Raw genomic sequence first — 14,305 nt, forward strand, 5'->3', positions numbered from 1 at the left:
ATCATTAAATCATCATCATCAGCATCATCACCATCATCATCATCATCATCATCATCATCATCATCATCATCATCATCATCATCATCATCTCATCATCATCATTCATAATCATCATCATCACATCATCACATCATCATCATATCATCATCATCATCATCATCATCATCATCATCATCATCATCATCACCATCATCATCATCATCATCATCATCATCATCATCATCATCATCATCATCATCATCATCATCATCATCATCATTATCATCATCATCATCATCATCATCATCATCATCATCATCATCATCATAATCATCATCGTCATCATCATCATCATCATCATCATCATCATCATCATCATCATCATCATCATCATCATCATAATCTTCATTACCATCAATACTACAACCCCCACTACCACATAATCAACATCTCACCATCGCCATCATCGCCATCACTAATACAACAACCATATCCTGTTACTTGTTTGTTTTTTTTTTGTTTTTTTTAATGAGTTTCTATGTTGTTTTCTACAATTTTTTTTTTCAAAAAACAAAACAAACCAAAAAATAATCTGGAAGGATGAAAACGAAATTAATTTTTATATAAATGAAATAATTTTTCCTTGTCTGGGTCACCATGACATTATTACAGGCTGGGGCGGTGTTAATCGTATATATGATTTTGTTTGTTTTGTCACAAATACATAATTTATATTTTTTATAAAGAAATAATGAAAATGAATTTAATAAATTTTTACTTGTCTGGGTCACCTTGACATTAACAGTAAAACGATATTGCAATATCTTGATTTCATAGAGGAAACGTTACACGAGGCTTATCTTATTCTTACCCAAGAGTGTAGTAAGTAAGGGACATTTAACAAGGACCAAACCTTTCACCGTGTCTTGTTGAAGAACAGTCCTCTCTATATATTATTTTACTACCGTAAAGCATTTGACAGCCTACATCGAAAGCGTCTTTGGAAATTAATCAGGCACTATGGAATCCTGCAAAGATGTCCAGATTGATCGAGATACCTTATGAGGGATTGAATCGTCGGGTAATTCGTGAGGGAAACTGACTCTGGCATTTGATGTCTCTGTTTACTGCTGTACTTATAGTCAGAACTAACATTATTCACTCAATACCTCGATGCCATTGTGATCAATACTCGAAATCATATTGAGCGGAATATATTGTGTGAATGAGGGTACAGATGATGAATATCAATCTTATTGCTGTGAACTTTAATTAATGCCATTTAAAACTAGTCGGTGTAATGAGAACTAATTAATATAGTTTTTTCGACTCGACCGTAAGTAGACGCAACCTATTAAATAATAGTAATTGATCAGTGACGAAAATGGCAATTTGTCAAACATGAGGAAAATGAATCGGCCCATCTGGCAAGATCAAGATCAAGCCGAAATGCAATAATTACTTGCACATTATGACCGTTACGTAACATTATATATTATACTTCTCTTGTAAATATCTAAAAAAAATGTCCTTTCCTGAAAATAATTTTAAAAGCTAACAATATTAATCATTCTGCTACCTACATCAAGAGATGGTAAAATTTTGGCCCTAAGGCTATGTTACTGCAACCTAGTGGTTATGCACTTTAAAAAAATCAGACTCATGAATATCTAACTTGAGTTTTGTACCGGTGATGCGACTAGTCTGGGTCGCTGTGGCCCGATCCCTGCGTCAGTGGCACAGGATATTTTCCTACACATGTGCGAAAGTGCAAACCGACCGTTACCCGTACCAGTCGCTGCCTCTCTTTTGTATTTTTCGTCTTATGTTTACAATTATATGTGCGTTGCCATTTTACATTTTGAAATGAAAATGGAAACTGAAAATGTTCTTTGTTGTGTTATCATTTCCTCAATTTTAAAGAAAAAATGGATAGAATAAAGAAGAACAGGCCCTTTTTGTTGTTTCCTCCAGGCATTTCTCAAATTGGAAATTGTAAACGCTACCGTATCCTTAATAGCACTATCATGAAATGTTTGTACAAAATTCACAAGGTCGTTGTATGATTCCTCTCTCTCTTTGTTTTAGTACAATAGTCCTTACTTTTTACCTTCCACGAACACTCATGTTGAAGAATTTTTCAATAAATTCAAGCGTATTTTGTTTGGATTAAAATGACTTTGTTAAAGAGACTAAATAAAACTTAGTTATACAATTTTGCATACAAACAAGGTCAAATATCTAGGTGTCTAGAGCTACGGAATAATGATTTTCATCACAATGATCCTACCAATTCTAATTATTACAAAATAATGTAATCTTGTGGTATTGACACTCGCTTTTGGGTCGGACGGTCCTGGGTTCAAGCTTCGCTCGGCGCATAGTTGAGTCCTTGGATAAGGCTTTTTACTCACATTCTCTCACCCTACTCAGGTGTAAAATGATACCTGGCCGTTAAAAGCGTGGTCTCTGTCTGAAAAAATTATAATATCGCCTAGGCGTCATGCCTGGCCCTAAGTGTTATGTGTCGCTTTGAGCACGTTTAGTGGATATTGCTCTATATAAAAGCTCATTAAAAAGACAATAAATAGACTGACGTAGTCTGTAGACTAAGTACATTCATTTTCATCTTCGCTACTGACGTAGTCTGTAGACTAAGTACATTCATTTTCATCTCCGCTACTGACTTAGTCTGTAGACTAAGTATGTTCATTTTCATCTCTGCTACTGACTTAGTCTGTAGACTAAGTACATTCATTTTTATCTCCGCTATTGACTTAGTCTGTAGACTAAGTACAGTCATTTTCTTGTTACTTATTAGTATTAGTAGTAGTAGTAGTAGTAGTAGTAGTAGTAGTAATAGTAGTAGTAGTAGTAGTAGTAGTAGTGGTGGTGGTGGTAGTAGTAGTAGTAGTAGTAGTAGTAGTAGTATAGTAGTTGTAGTAGTAGTAAGTAGTAGTAGTAGTATAGTAGTAGTAGTAGTAGTTGTAGTAGTAGTAGTAGTAGTAGTAGTAGTAGTAGTAGTAGTAGTAGTAGTAGTAGTAGTAGTATAGTATAGTAAGTAGTAGTGGTAGTAGTAGTAGTAGTAGTAGTATATAGTAGTAGTAGTAGTAGATAGTATAGTAGTAGAGTAGTAGTAGTAGTAGTAGTATCGTTCGGCTACACTTCTATGTTCAAGGTATCAATCCAGGTTCGTCATCATCACATTTGTTGCTGGTTTCAAATCCCAATTCAAGTTTTGTCTCTGGGCAATCTAGTACGAGTAGGTTTGCATCTTGTGGTGCTTGGTTAGTAGTAGTAATAGTAGTAGTAGTAGTAGTAGTAGTAGTAGTAGTAGTAGTAGTAGTAGTAGTAGTAGTAGTAGTAGTTGTGGTAGTAGTTAGTGTAGTATAGTGTAGTAGTAGTAGTAGTAGTAGTAGTAGTAGTAGTAGTAGTAGTAGTAGTTGTTGTTGTTGTTGTTGTTGTTATTGTTATTGTTGTAAAAAAAGTGCAACGTGGCTCATCGGTGCGGTTTTTGCTTCGTACCCAAAACGTACCGAGTTCCATAATCCACCTCGTTGTGTGGCCTTGAGTAAGTCATCTCGCCCCTTGCTCACAGTGCGGCGCTTCACTGCAGCTGACACCTGGATTATACCAGTCTTCCATTGGAATAGACCTTAAAAACAAATTCCTCCTTGGGGATGAATAAAGTGATTTTATATTGTTTATTTTATTTATTTATTTTTTGTACTGGTCAGTGTCAAGAAATGAGTGTAAGAGCCTAAGAGTGTAAGAGTCACACAAGAAATGAATGAGTAATAAGTGTAAAGGGCCTTACCCACGGACACAACTTCAGGATCATATATTATGTTTACCATCACTCTCACCCATCCGACCAATGATCACGCTAAACATTGCTTGATATATGTGACAAGACGAGTCACCGTACCGTTAAGCCATCGCACATTTTCAGATCTGCCAGATACAACTGCGTCATTTGCAACCTTTTTTCAATAATTTATATCTTGATCCCGGTTCCTGCTGATTTTTTGTTTTGTTTTAATTTCATTTTTTTTTCTTTCAAATATCAGCAGCAATGATCATTCTCTCGTGTAATCCTTCTTGTGCAGACTTGCCTAGTACTAATACTACAAAATTTTCGTCGAAATACGAATTTTGGCTCAAGTTACAGGATTGTATTCGCCTCTTTGATTCAATAAATTTTGTTGAAAAGGAAAGTTTAGTTCCTTTGATTCTTTTCAGTTGGATTCAGTAGTCTGATGTCACGCCGGCCGGCAACGGTGGCCATCTTGGTTCTAAACAAAGAAAATCATTACTTTTTATTCTTCATGCTGGCTAGAACTTTTCATATGCCTTGAGATCAGAATGTGTAAAAGTCAAAACATGATCAAATGTATGTGTTTTTTTCCCTCTAGATACGCTTTTATGCTCGCCGGGGAAATATTTCATACTGGCGTCCGCCATTGTTCCGATAGTTTAGAGCCAGTGTTACTAAGTTACCATGCATCATTAGGAAGGAAGTGACGTTACGACTGTTGAAGAGTATTGACTGTGGAGCATTTTTGGATCATGCTGAGGGCAAATGTTTTATTTCTAAACATATTTAAGGTGCCTTATTTTCTTTTTTATTCATTGGGAACTACAAATTTGTTTTTTCAAGTAGGCATCTCTGTTCCTGTGTTTAAAAAATATGAGCTTTCATATAACACAATTTATCCAAAGAATGTGCTCAAAGCGGTTTGAAAATGGTACAAAGCCAAAAGCAACACTTCACACGTAGGACGAGATATATGGCGCCTGTTAGGCGATATTAGATTATTTTTTTTGGACAGAGACAGGGCTGTTAACGTCCAGGTACTCATTTTACGTCGGAGTATGATGAGGCAATGTGAGTAAACAGCCTTTTTCAAGGATTTAACTATGCACCGATCCGAAGTCCAGTGCGATACCATTAGATCACATAATAGCTGCTTAGATGTTAAGGCGTTAATTGTATGGTAAGGAATTTGAGACTTCTGCAGCTGCAAGTAGCATTGTGTTATGACTGTCGCCTTAGATTACTTATTATGACGCGTCAAATGTATGGTAAATAATTTGAGACTTGTGCAGCTATGTGGTCTTGTGGTATGACAGTCGCCTTAGATGAAGGCGCCAAATGTATGGTAAAGGATTTGAGACTCATGCAGCTATGTGGTCTTGTGGTATGGCAGTCGCCTTAGATGAAGGCGCCAAATGTATGGTAAAGGATTTGAGACTCATGCAGCTATGTTATCTTTTCGTATGACTGTCGCCTTAGCTGTGTTTGCGGCGCTATTACTACGCCTGGGTTTTTCCAGTCTTCTTTTGGAAGAGACCTAGCGTACTTATTTACAAGTCTGTTAACCCAATTCTTTATGGACCTATTGTTGTAATGGAAATCTAAAAAAAGAAAATGACGCAAAATATTTTCCATTACAACAATGTGAAACTAGGTCTATAAGTGGGTTTGGGTGTCAGACCTGCATATATGTACACGTCGATATAGTCTCTTAAAGAAACATTTCCAGTTGTGAATGAATATAGGGAACGTGTACTTATTTACAAGTCTGATAACCCAATTCCTTTTGGGCTCATTGTTCTATTGGAAATATTTAAAACATGACCATACATATTGTCCATTACAACAATGTGAAACTAGACCTACAACTGGGTTTGGATGTCAGACCTGCATATATGTGCACGTCGGTATAGTCCCTTAAAGAGACATTTCCTGTTGGGAATAAATAAAGGGAATGTGTTCTGATTTGCAAGTCTGATAACCCAATTCCTTATGGGCTCATTGTTGAAATGGAAATCCCAAAAGAAATGACGCAAAATATTGTCTATTACAACAATGTGAAACTAGGCCTTTAAGTGGGTTTGGATGTCAAACCTGCATATATGAATACGTCGGCATAGACCCTTAAAGAGACATTTCTTGTTGGGTATGAATGAAGGGATCGTCAAACACCTAGTTTATACATTTATTGATAAGCATGAATAACAATTGAATATGATATTAAAGATCTCATTTATTTTTATTATCTCATTGGAAAATTGTCGCTGATTGAGTGCAACCGTGTTCTACACTTTGACAACGGAACCTTAGAATATTATGTCATAATCTATCAACCTGAATCCTCTTTTGAGAATCGCGAAGTCCCAGGTTTGAGAGTTTTTAACAAGATGGAAGTCATTCAAATTGAGCGCTAATATAAGGACGAGTTTTCTGGCCAAATGTTTAAATGCGAGTCGTTATCCCCCCCCCCCCCCCCTTCCCAGAATACAGCTGTTAACTGATTAACCTTCTCCTTACCAACTATAGGAAAATCGTCACATTCGTTACGATACAACCAACATTTTTCTTATTCAAATTCCTTTTGTACATCATAAAATATAAATAAAATTAACAGTGTGTTGTAGAGCATGTTTTCCTGAAAAAATTGTGTATCGCAAGAACTTACTGCTATTGTGTCTGAGTGATAAAAGCATATATTTTTGTGTTAGTTGGGTGTGAAATTTTGGGGAAAATCCTGAAAATGGCTGGTAAGGAGAGGGTTAAAAGAAAGTTAAAAGTGAGTGAGTTTGTTGTTAGTTGTGCTCAGGGAAATAGAATATTCTATTGGTTATTCTGGGAGCCAGTTCTACTCAAGATTCATTTTCTTTTGGGAGTCGTCGCTTTTGTATCATGACGCACTTTTTAGTCAATAGCATGCTATGGGAAGATAGCAAAAAAAATTTTAAAAATTGAGCTTTTATATAGCGCAATATCCACTTAACGTGCTCAAAGCGCTTTACAAGGGGTCCCTGGTCAACAGCAACATTTAACATGTGGGAGGAGGCATGACGCCTGTTAGGCGATATTACAATTTTTCGGGCAAAGACAATGCTGTTAACGGCCAGGTACTCATTTTACACCTGAGTACGGTGAGAGAATGTGAGTAAAGAGTCTTTTTCAAGGACTCAACTATGCGTCGAGCGAGGCTCGAACTCAGGACCTTCCGATCCGAAAGCGAGTGTCATACCACTAGACCACATAGCCGCACATAGTATCCTTCATAAACTCATAGCCTGACACAAATGCCCCCTACACACATAACGTTCTACCGGCCGGCATAGATAGTATGCGCTTGTCTAAGAAGCTCATAACATTGCCATCCGGAAGTATAAAGGACCAACACAAAACTCTGTGTAACCATGAACTTTTAGAGTGTGGTTGATACAGTTTAGTGAGAATCACTCACAAACGTGGATGACAAAATACAATAACAAAGGCTTGAGTGACATCATCTTCGTTCTATCTATACCGGTATTGGTAAACCGTTTAGCCCAAAATATCAAAAATATCACTTCAATCTTAAAACTAAATAAAAAGTAATTTTGTTTAGTAAGCCTTAAATCGAGGCATGTACGTGTGGACATTGTTGGACCTGCTGAGCTGAAATATATATTTAGTTTTAAGGTCAGAGTGATATTTCTTTTATATTGATGGGCTAAAATATTTGCCGTTACCAGTATACCGACCGGAAGAACGTTAGGTGTTAGGGGGCAAAAGACCGAAGCCATCGTTAACTTATAGCCTGACACTTAAGTCCACTAAGCCCTATTTAACGTCATTTTATTTTTCAGGTTTGTGGACTGCCTAGTGAGTTGTCGTCAGTAATGCTCAAGGAACCAAGAGATTCCATTGGTTGAACTAGTGAAAGCAACTCACTATTTTTTTTCTTTTGTGGCCAAAGACTTGTCTTTTGACGTCATTTAGTGTTCGGTATCAGGCGATGAGTTAACGAAGGCCAGGCACTGACAAAAAAATTACTTCAAAATACAAGACAGCAACAACCAAAGGAAAACAAATCGTGAGTTGTATTCGATAGATAGAACGAAGTTGACGTCACTCAGGTCTTTGTTATTTTTTTTTCATCAATGTTTATGAGTAATTCCCACCAAATGTATTCACCAGAGTATAAAAGGTCAAGCTTAAACATAGTTTGTGTGTTGGTCCGTCATACTTCCGGATGACAATGTTGTCAGTTTCTTAGCCAAGCGCACAGTATCTACAGATAATATGCGATTGGTTAAGAAACTCACAACATTGCCATCCGGAAATATAACGGACCGACACACAAAACTATACGTAACCTTGAATGTTTATAGTCTGGTCAATAGATAGTATGCACTTGGCCAAGACACTCACAACATTGTCATCCGCGTATAACGGACCAACACACAAAACTGTGTCAAACCATGAACGTTTATAGTCTGGATAATACAATTTAGTGGGAATTACTCATAAACCCGGTTGGCAAACGATAAAAAACCACCAAAAAAAAACACAATAAAAAAGACCTTAGTGACGTCATCTTCGGTCTATCTATACAGTTTAGTGAGAATTACTAATAAACATGGATGGCAGAAAAAAAATAACAAAGACCCGATTGACGTCAACTTCTTACAATATGTTGTTGAAATTGGATCATTGGGAGAGATCTATATTCATGTTTTCGTCCAACCGAGTAATCAATCACATGATTTGTTGCTGTACAACGATTGGATGTTTCTCAACAAATGTAAACATGCTGCTTTGTTTATGAACGTTGTAAACATACACATGTGTCAAGGTGAAACAATTGACCAATCTTGATGTTAAAATATTTCAAAAGCGATGAAAACGTTTCACTATAGATAGTTCGAAGATGACGTCACTCAAGTCTTTGTTATTGTTTTTTGCCATCCGCGTTTATGAGTAATGCTCACTGAACTGTATTAACCTGACTTTAAACGTTCATGGATACACACAGTTTTGTGTGTTGGTCCGTTATACTTCCGGATGGCAATGTTATGAGCTTCTTAGCCAAGCGCATACTATCTATATGGGTCACTTTGAGAACATTTTGCAATGTCACTCATGGCCTCGAGCACATGGAAAGCTATTAAAGACCATCCCAATGGGATTCATAGTCTGATGCTACGTCCGCCCAGCAACGAGCAGTTTGGTTCTAAACAAAGATAATCGGTACTTTTTATTCTTCATGCTCGCTCAAACTTTTTCACATGTAATGTGATCAGAATGTATAAAAGTCAAAACACGATCAGGTTTAATTTATTTATGTCTTTTCTCCTCTGGATACACTTTTATGCTCGTCGGAGAAGTATTTCATAAGTGCGTCCGCCATTGTTCCGATAGTGTAGAACCAGTTACTAAGTTACTATTTGTCATTACGAGGGAAGTGACGTTACGACTGTTGAAGTGTATTGTTTCCACACTCACTGCTATCGACGAATCACAAGGCAGTACATTAATCCTCCCCTTACCAACTATAGGAAAATCGTCATATTCGTTACGATACAACCAACATTTTTCTTATTCAAATTTCTTTTGTGCATCATAAAATTTCAAGAAAATGAAAATGAAGTGTTGTAAAGCATGTTTTACTAAAGAAATTATGTATCTCAAGAACTTACTGCTATTGTGTTTGGGTGATAATTTTTTTTGTTAGTTGGGTGTGAAGTTTTGGGGAAAATCCTGAAAATGGCTGGTAAGGAGATAAAAAGCAATAACCTAAAAAGACAAGTGTCCTCGAGCCATCGTTAAGTTATAGCCTGACATTGGCCAAATTATGATGTCAAAAGACAAGTCAAGGGAGAAAAATAAAACAAATCGTTAGTTGTATTCAATAGTTCAACCAGTGACATCACTTGTTTCCTCGAGTTCTACTAACGACAACTCACTAGACATGGCACAAACCTAAAAATGACGTCAAAATATAAGTCTTTGTGGGTCCTAGCGTAGCTATCGTTATGCTATAGCCTGATGCTGAAATCCAAAATGACTGGCAGTTTGACGTCATTATTTGGTTTTTGCACCGTCTAGTGAATTGTCGTTAGTAGAGCTCATGGAAACAAGTTATTTCATTGGCTGAACTATTGAATACAACTCGCGATTTGTTTTCTTTTGTGGCAAAAGACTGGCATTTTGACGTCATTTTTTTGGTCAGTATCAGGCCATAACTTTACGAAGGCCACAGTCCTAGTGTCAGGCTATCAGTTAACGAGTCAGGCGAAAGTCACGAAAGGCAGAAGTCCATTGACCCACTATTCGTGATCACTCGAAGTCGAGCTAGTTGAGTAGGACTCCTGGCTGTGATCTCCATTATCGCCTTCCGTCTCGTCCTCCGCTTCAGTGTGTTCTTCACCATCCTCGGTTGCTGTATTTCTAACCCGAATCTTCCTTCTTCTTCTTCTTATCTTGTGATTTTTCTTCGAAGCTTGAACAAACAAAAAAAAAGAGAAGGAAGATAATTAAAGAAATGATGATTATGACGATGATGATGATGATGATGATGATGATGATGATGATGATGATGATGATGATGATGATGATTATGATGATTATGATGATGATAATATTAATCATAGTAATAATGATAATAATAATAATAATAATAAATAATAATAATATAATAATAATAATAATAATATATAATAAATAGTAATAACAATAATAATAATAATAATAATAATAATAATAATAATAATAATAATAAATAATAATAATAATAATATAATAATAATAATAATAATAATAATAATAATAATAAAGTTTATTACTTATATTTTTATTTTACAAATGTATGTATATAATAACATAGATTTCCTCAGTTGATAAGAAAGACGCATGCGCAATGCAATGTTGGCGTTCTCTCTGTAAGGGCATGTGCTACAATGGGTTGTAAAGAGGGAAGTGACGTCACGACTATTAGATCATACCATTGTCCTTGTAACAGAAATTCACTGTATTGTACGAAGACTATGGGACAGACTTATTTTGGTGACAAACACGTTTTCCTAATACTAATATCAGACTGACGCCGCGGATAATATTGATGCTAGGTAAAATAATCACAACATCGCCAGCCAGATATAACGTAACAACAGGCAAAACTGTCGTAGTCTAACTGATGTAATTTCATTATATGTAATCACCAAAATGGCTGTCTGAAAACGATAACAAAGGTATGAGTGGCATCTATTCCTTTTCTTCTATAATATGGAAATTAACTCTCTCCTTACCAGCTATTTTTAGAATTTCCCCCGAAAGTTCAAAAACACCCGACACAAATAAATAGACCTTTCCTAGTCAAACCAAAAAAAAGTAACTAGTGCATTCTAAACAGAATGTTTTTTTAAGCAAAATGATGTCTACAACACATCGTTTATTATTCGTAGCTGTTATTAAAGCATTTCTTTAGATTTTGAGATGTACAAGAGAAATCAGAATGAGGAAATTGTGCGATTTATCGTAACGAATGTGACGATTTTCCTATAGATAGCATGCGCTTGTCTTTGAAGCTCACAACATTGCCATCCGGAAGTATAACGGACCAACACACAAAGCTATGTGTAATCTTGAATGTTTATAGTCTGGTTAAAACAGTTTAGTGAGAATTACTCCAAAAAAACGCGGATGGCAAAAAACAATAACAAAGACCTGCGTGACGTCAACTTCATTCTATCTTTAGATGGTAAGGAAAGGGTTGAATGGAAATTACCTTACCTATTTTGCATACCGTGACGGAAATTAATGTCACGAAACAAAAGGAAAGGGCAATCCAAACCCAAAATTTTGAGGACCCTCTCTCTGCTGATAGCATCGAGCGGGGTGGATATAAATCTGGAGAGAAAAAACAAAAAAAACAAAACAACGTGTCTATGAAAAACAGTGCCAGGCAAAGCAAAAAGTATGGATGAGTTGCATTGTACATTAGTGCGGCACGGGGTTTCTACTCCTGTCCTCACGCATGGTCGCATTATTTGGACCAAGCATGTCTGCTAGCACAATTGTCAATGATAGAATCCGCCATGAGAAGTGCCTGCTGTTATTGTGACCAAGCACGTCTGTTCCTGGCTAGGTACAATTGTAAAGGCATAACCACCATATAGTGTCGTCATTGCGCAAAGCGCTGTTCATGCTAGATCACATTCGTCAAGCTAGATCCAGCCATGTAGTAGAGTGCCTGCTGGTCTAAAATTGTCGAGTCTTTCGTCAATGTACGTATAGATGTGCATTTCAAAATTTTTAGAGTAAATAACAAGAACCCCCCTCCCTCCCCGCCTCCCCCACAATTAAGAAAATAACCCCATTTAAATATCAAGCCTTTCTGCTAGAGTCCAATTCGTCATGGCATAGATCAGCATGTATAAGCCTCAGGATCCAAGCACGTCTTTCTGGCTAGAGTCACAATTTCGTCAGGCATAGAATCACCATGTAGTAGAGTGCCTGCTGTCTAATTGTGACTCTTCAAGTACTAATAAAGCAAAAGTAAATACAAGACCCCCCCCCCAAAAAAAAATATTTAAAAATCACCTCTGACTGGTATCGAACCCAGATCTCTGTTACGTTAGACGTCCTTTATTCCTAGGTTTACCGATACGATTTCATGAGTACGCGTTTTCGCCATGAACCCTCCCTTGCATTCTGGGTGGGGTTCTGGTCTCCCATAGTGGGAAGAGATAAATAACTATGTGAAATTGAATGTAAGCTTAAATTTAACCCTTTCCTTACCAGCCATTTTCAGAATTTTCTCCAAAATTTCACACCTACCCAACACAAAAATAGTTTTTTTCTTACTCAAATAGAAAATCAGCAAATGCATTTTAGGCATAATATTAATCGGCGGAATAAACTCTACAAGACAGTGTCACGTTTTTATAGCTATAATAAAACATTGTTCATTAAATGTTGTGATTTACAAAAGAAATCTGAATGATAAAAGTGCTAGTTGGATCGTAACGAATGTGGCGATTTTCCTATGGTTGGTAAGGAGAGGGTTAATAGACGAAAACGGATACTGTCATGGATGTTTCGGGTTCCCCATTTATCAACAAAACAGGATGAATGAAACACTATAGACGAATGAGATAATGTGATAGTGGCGTTGTTAAGATGAAGTTACCTTAATAACGCCATTATTACATTCACCTTAACAACGCCACTATCACATTCAGCTTAACAACGCAACTAGCACATTATATCATTCGTCTACAGTGTTTATTCATTCCGTTTTGTTGATAAAGGGGAAACCCGAAACGACCACATTATCTGTTTTCGTTTATTAAACTGAAGCTTATATTCAATTTCGCATTCGAGCTTCGAGCAGCAACATTTACACAATGGGCAGAGTGGAGCTTACTGTGTTTATATATGTGTTTCAGTGTGCTTTCCATCTTTGTCTTAGGATGAGATCACTTGGTTTTGTCCTGACCCTGGCCGGGGTCCTTAGTTGGGAGATAAACAACCAAATGTATAGTTTTTTTGGGGAGATTATGTTTTGTTTTGTTTTGTTTTGTTTTTTTGGTTTTTTTTTTTTGGTTGTTTTTGTTTTTGTTTTTATTTGTTTGCTTTTTTTAAAATGTTAAATAATCTCTGTCTTATGTTATTTAATCTGTTATTTTTAATGTATTATGTAAGCATTTGATTGTATTCCTGATAGTTGCACACAGTACTGGTGTCTGGATGAGATTTATAGGACATCTCAAACTTAGTACAATGGTGCTATGCTATTGGAATATTACCTATCTGTAGCCAAATACCCTTAGCCTTATTTTTTTCTTTGGTGCTTTAATTATAATTCTAGAATTTTGAAAACCCCATTTTTTCTTCCTTTTTACACTATTCGTTTAATAATGATAATAATAATAATGATAATATTAATTATAATAATAATAATAATAATAATAATAATAATAATAATAATAATAATAATAATAATAATAATAATAATAAATTAATAAAAATAATAATAAATAATAATATAAAATAATGATATATGTAATATTGAATATGATGATGATGATGATGAGATGATGATGATGATGATGATGATGATGATGATGATGATGATGATGATAATCATCATCATCATCATCATCATCATCATCATCGTCATCATCATCACCATCATCACCATCAACAACATCATCATCATCATCATCATCATCATCATCATCATCATCATCATCATCATCATCATCATCATCACCATCACCATACCCATTGATTGGCTTGTAATTACTTACCTGTTAAATTCAAAACGGTGTCCGGTTCTATGCCATTACTGAGTACCAGGGAATACCCCGTGAAATTGTCAGTATCGTTCTTCTCGAGAAACAGATCCACACGTAGACTGTAATAAACCGCTTTATAGCTCACAACCATAGGCTGACCAGTACCGTTCGGTACGAGCTCTCCGTTCTTCAGCAGTCCCGCAGTGACCACTAGGGGGTTAACCGCAATGATGACAGATAGTCT

General features: G+C 36.2%; 1 protein-coding gene across 1 annotated transcript in view; it reads right to left on the reverse strand.

Moving 5' to 3' along the window:
- Positions 1-9,334: 9,334 nt before the first annotated feature.
- Positions 9,335-14,305, reverse strand: part of LOC144979046 (uncharacterized) — a 7,349-nt gene continuing 2,378 nt past the window's right edge. The window contains exons 2-4 of the mRNA XM_078925662.1: positions 14,074-14,303; positions 11,552-11,668; positions 9,335-10,262 (exon numbers count right to left, since the gene is read on the reverse strand). Of these exons, the coding sequence (XP_078781788.1) occupies positions 10,090-10,262; positions 11,552-11,668; positions 14,074-14,303 (520 nt within the window). The 3' untranslated portion in view covers positions 9,335-10,089. The remainder of the gene's footprint in view (positions 10,263-11,551; positions 11,669-14,073; positions 14,304-14,305) is intronic.

This window comes from Berghia stephanieae, chromosome 8 (assembly GCF_034508935.2).
Source record: "Berghia stephanieae isolate SIO BIC M18660-M18661 chromosome 8, UCSD_Bste_1.3, whole genome shotgun sequence".
Lineage (NCBI taxonomy): Eukaryota > Metazoa > Mollusca > Gastropoda > Nudibranchia > Aeolidiidae > Berghia > Berghia stephanieae.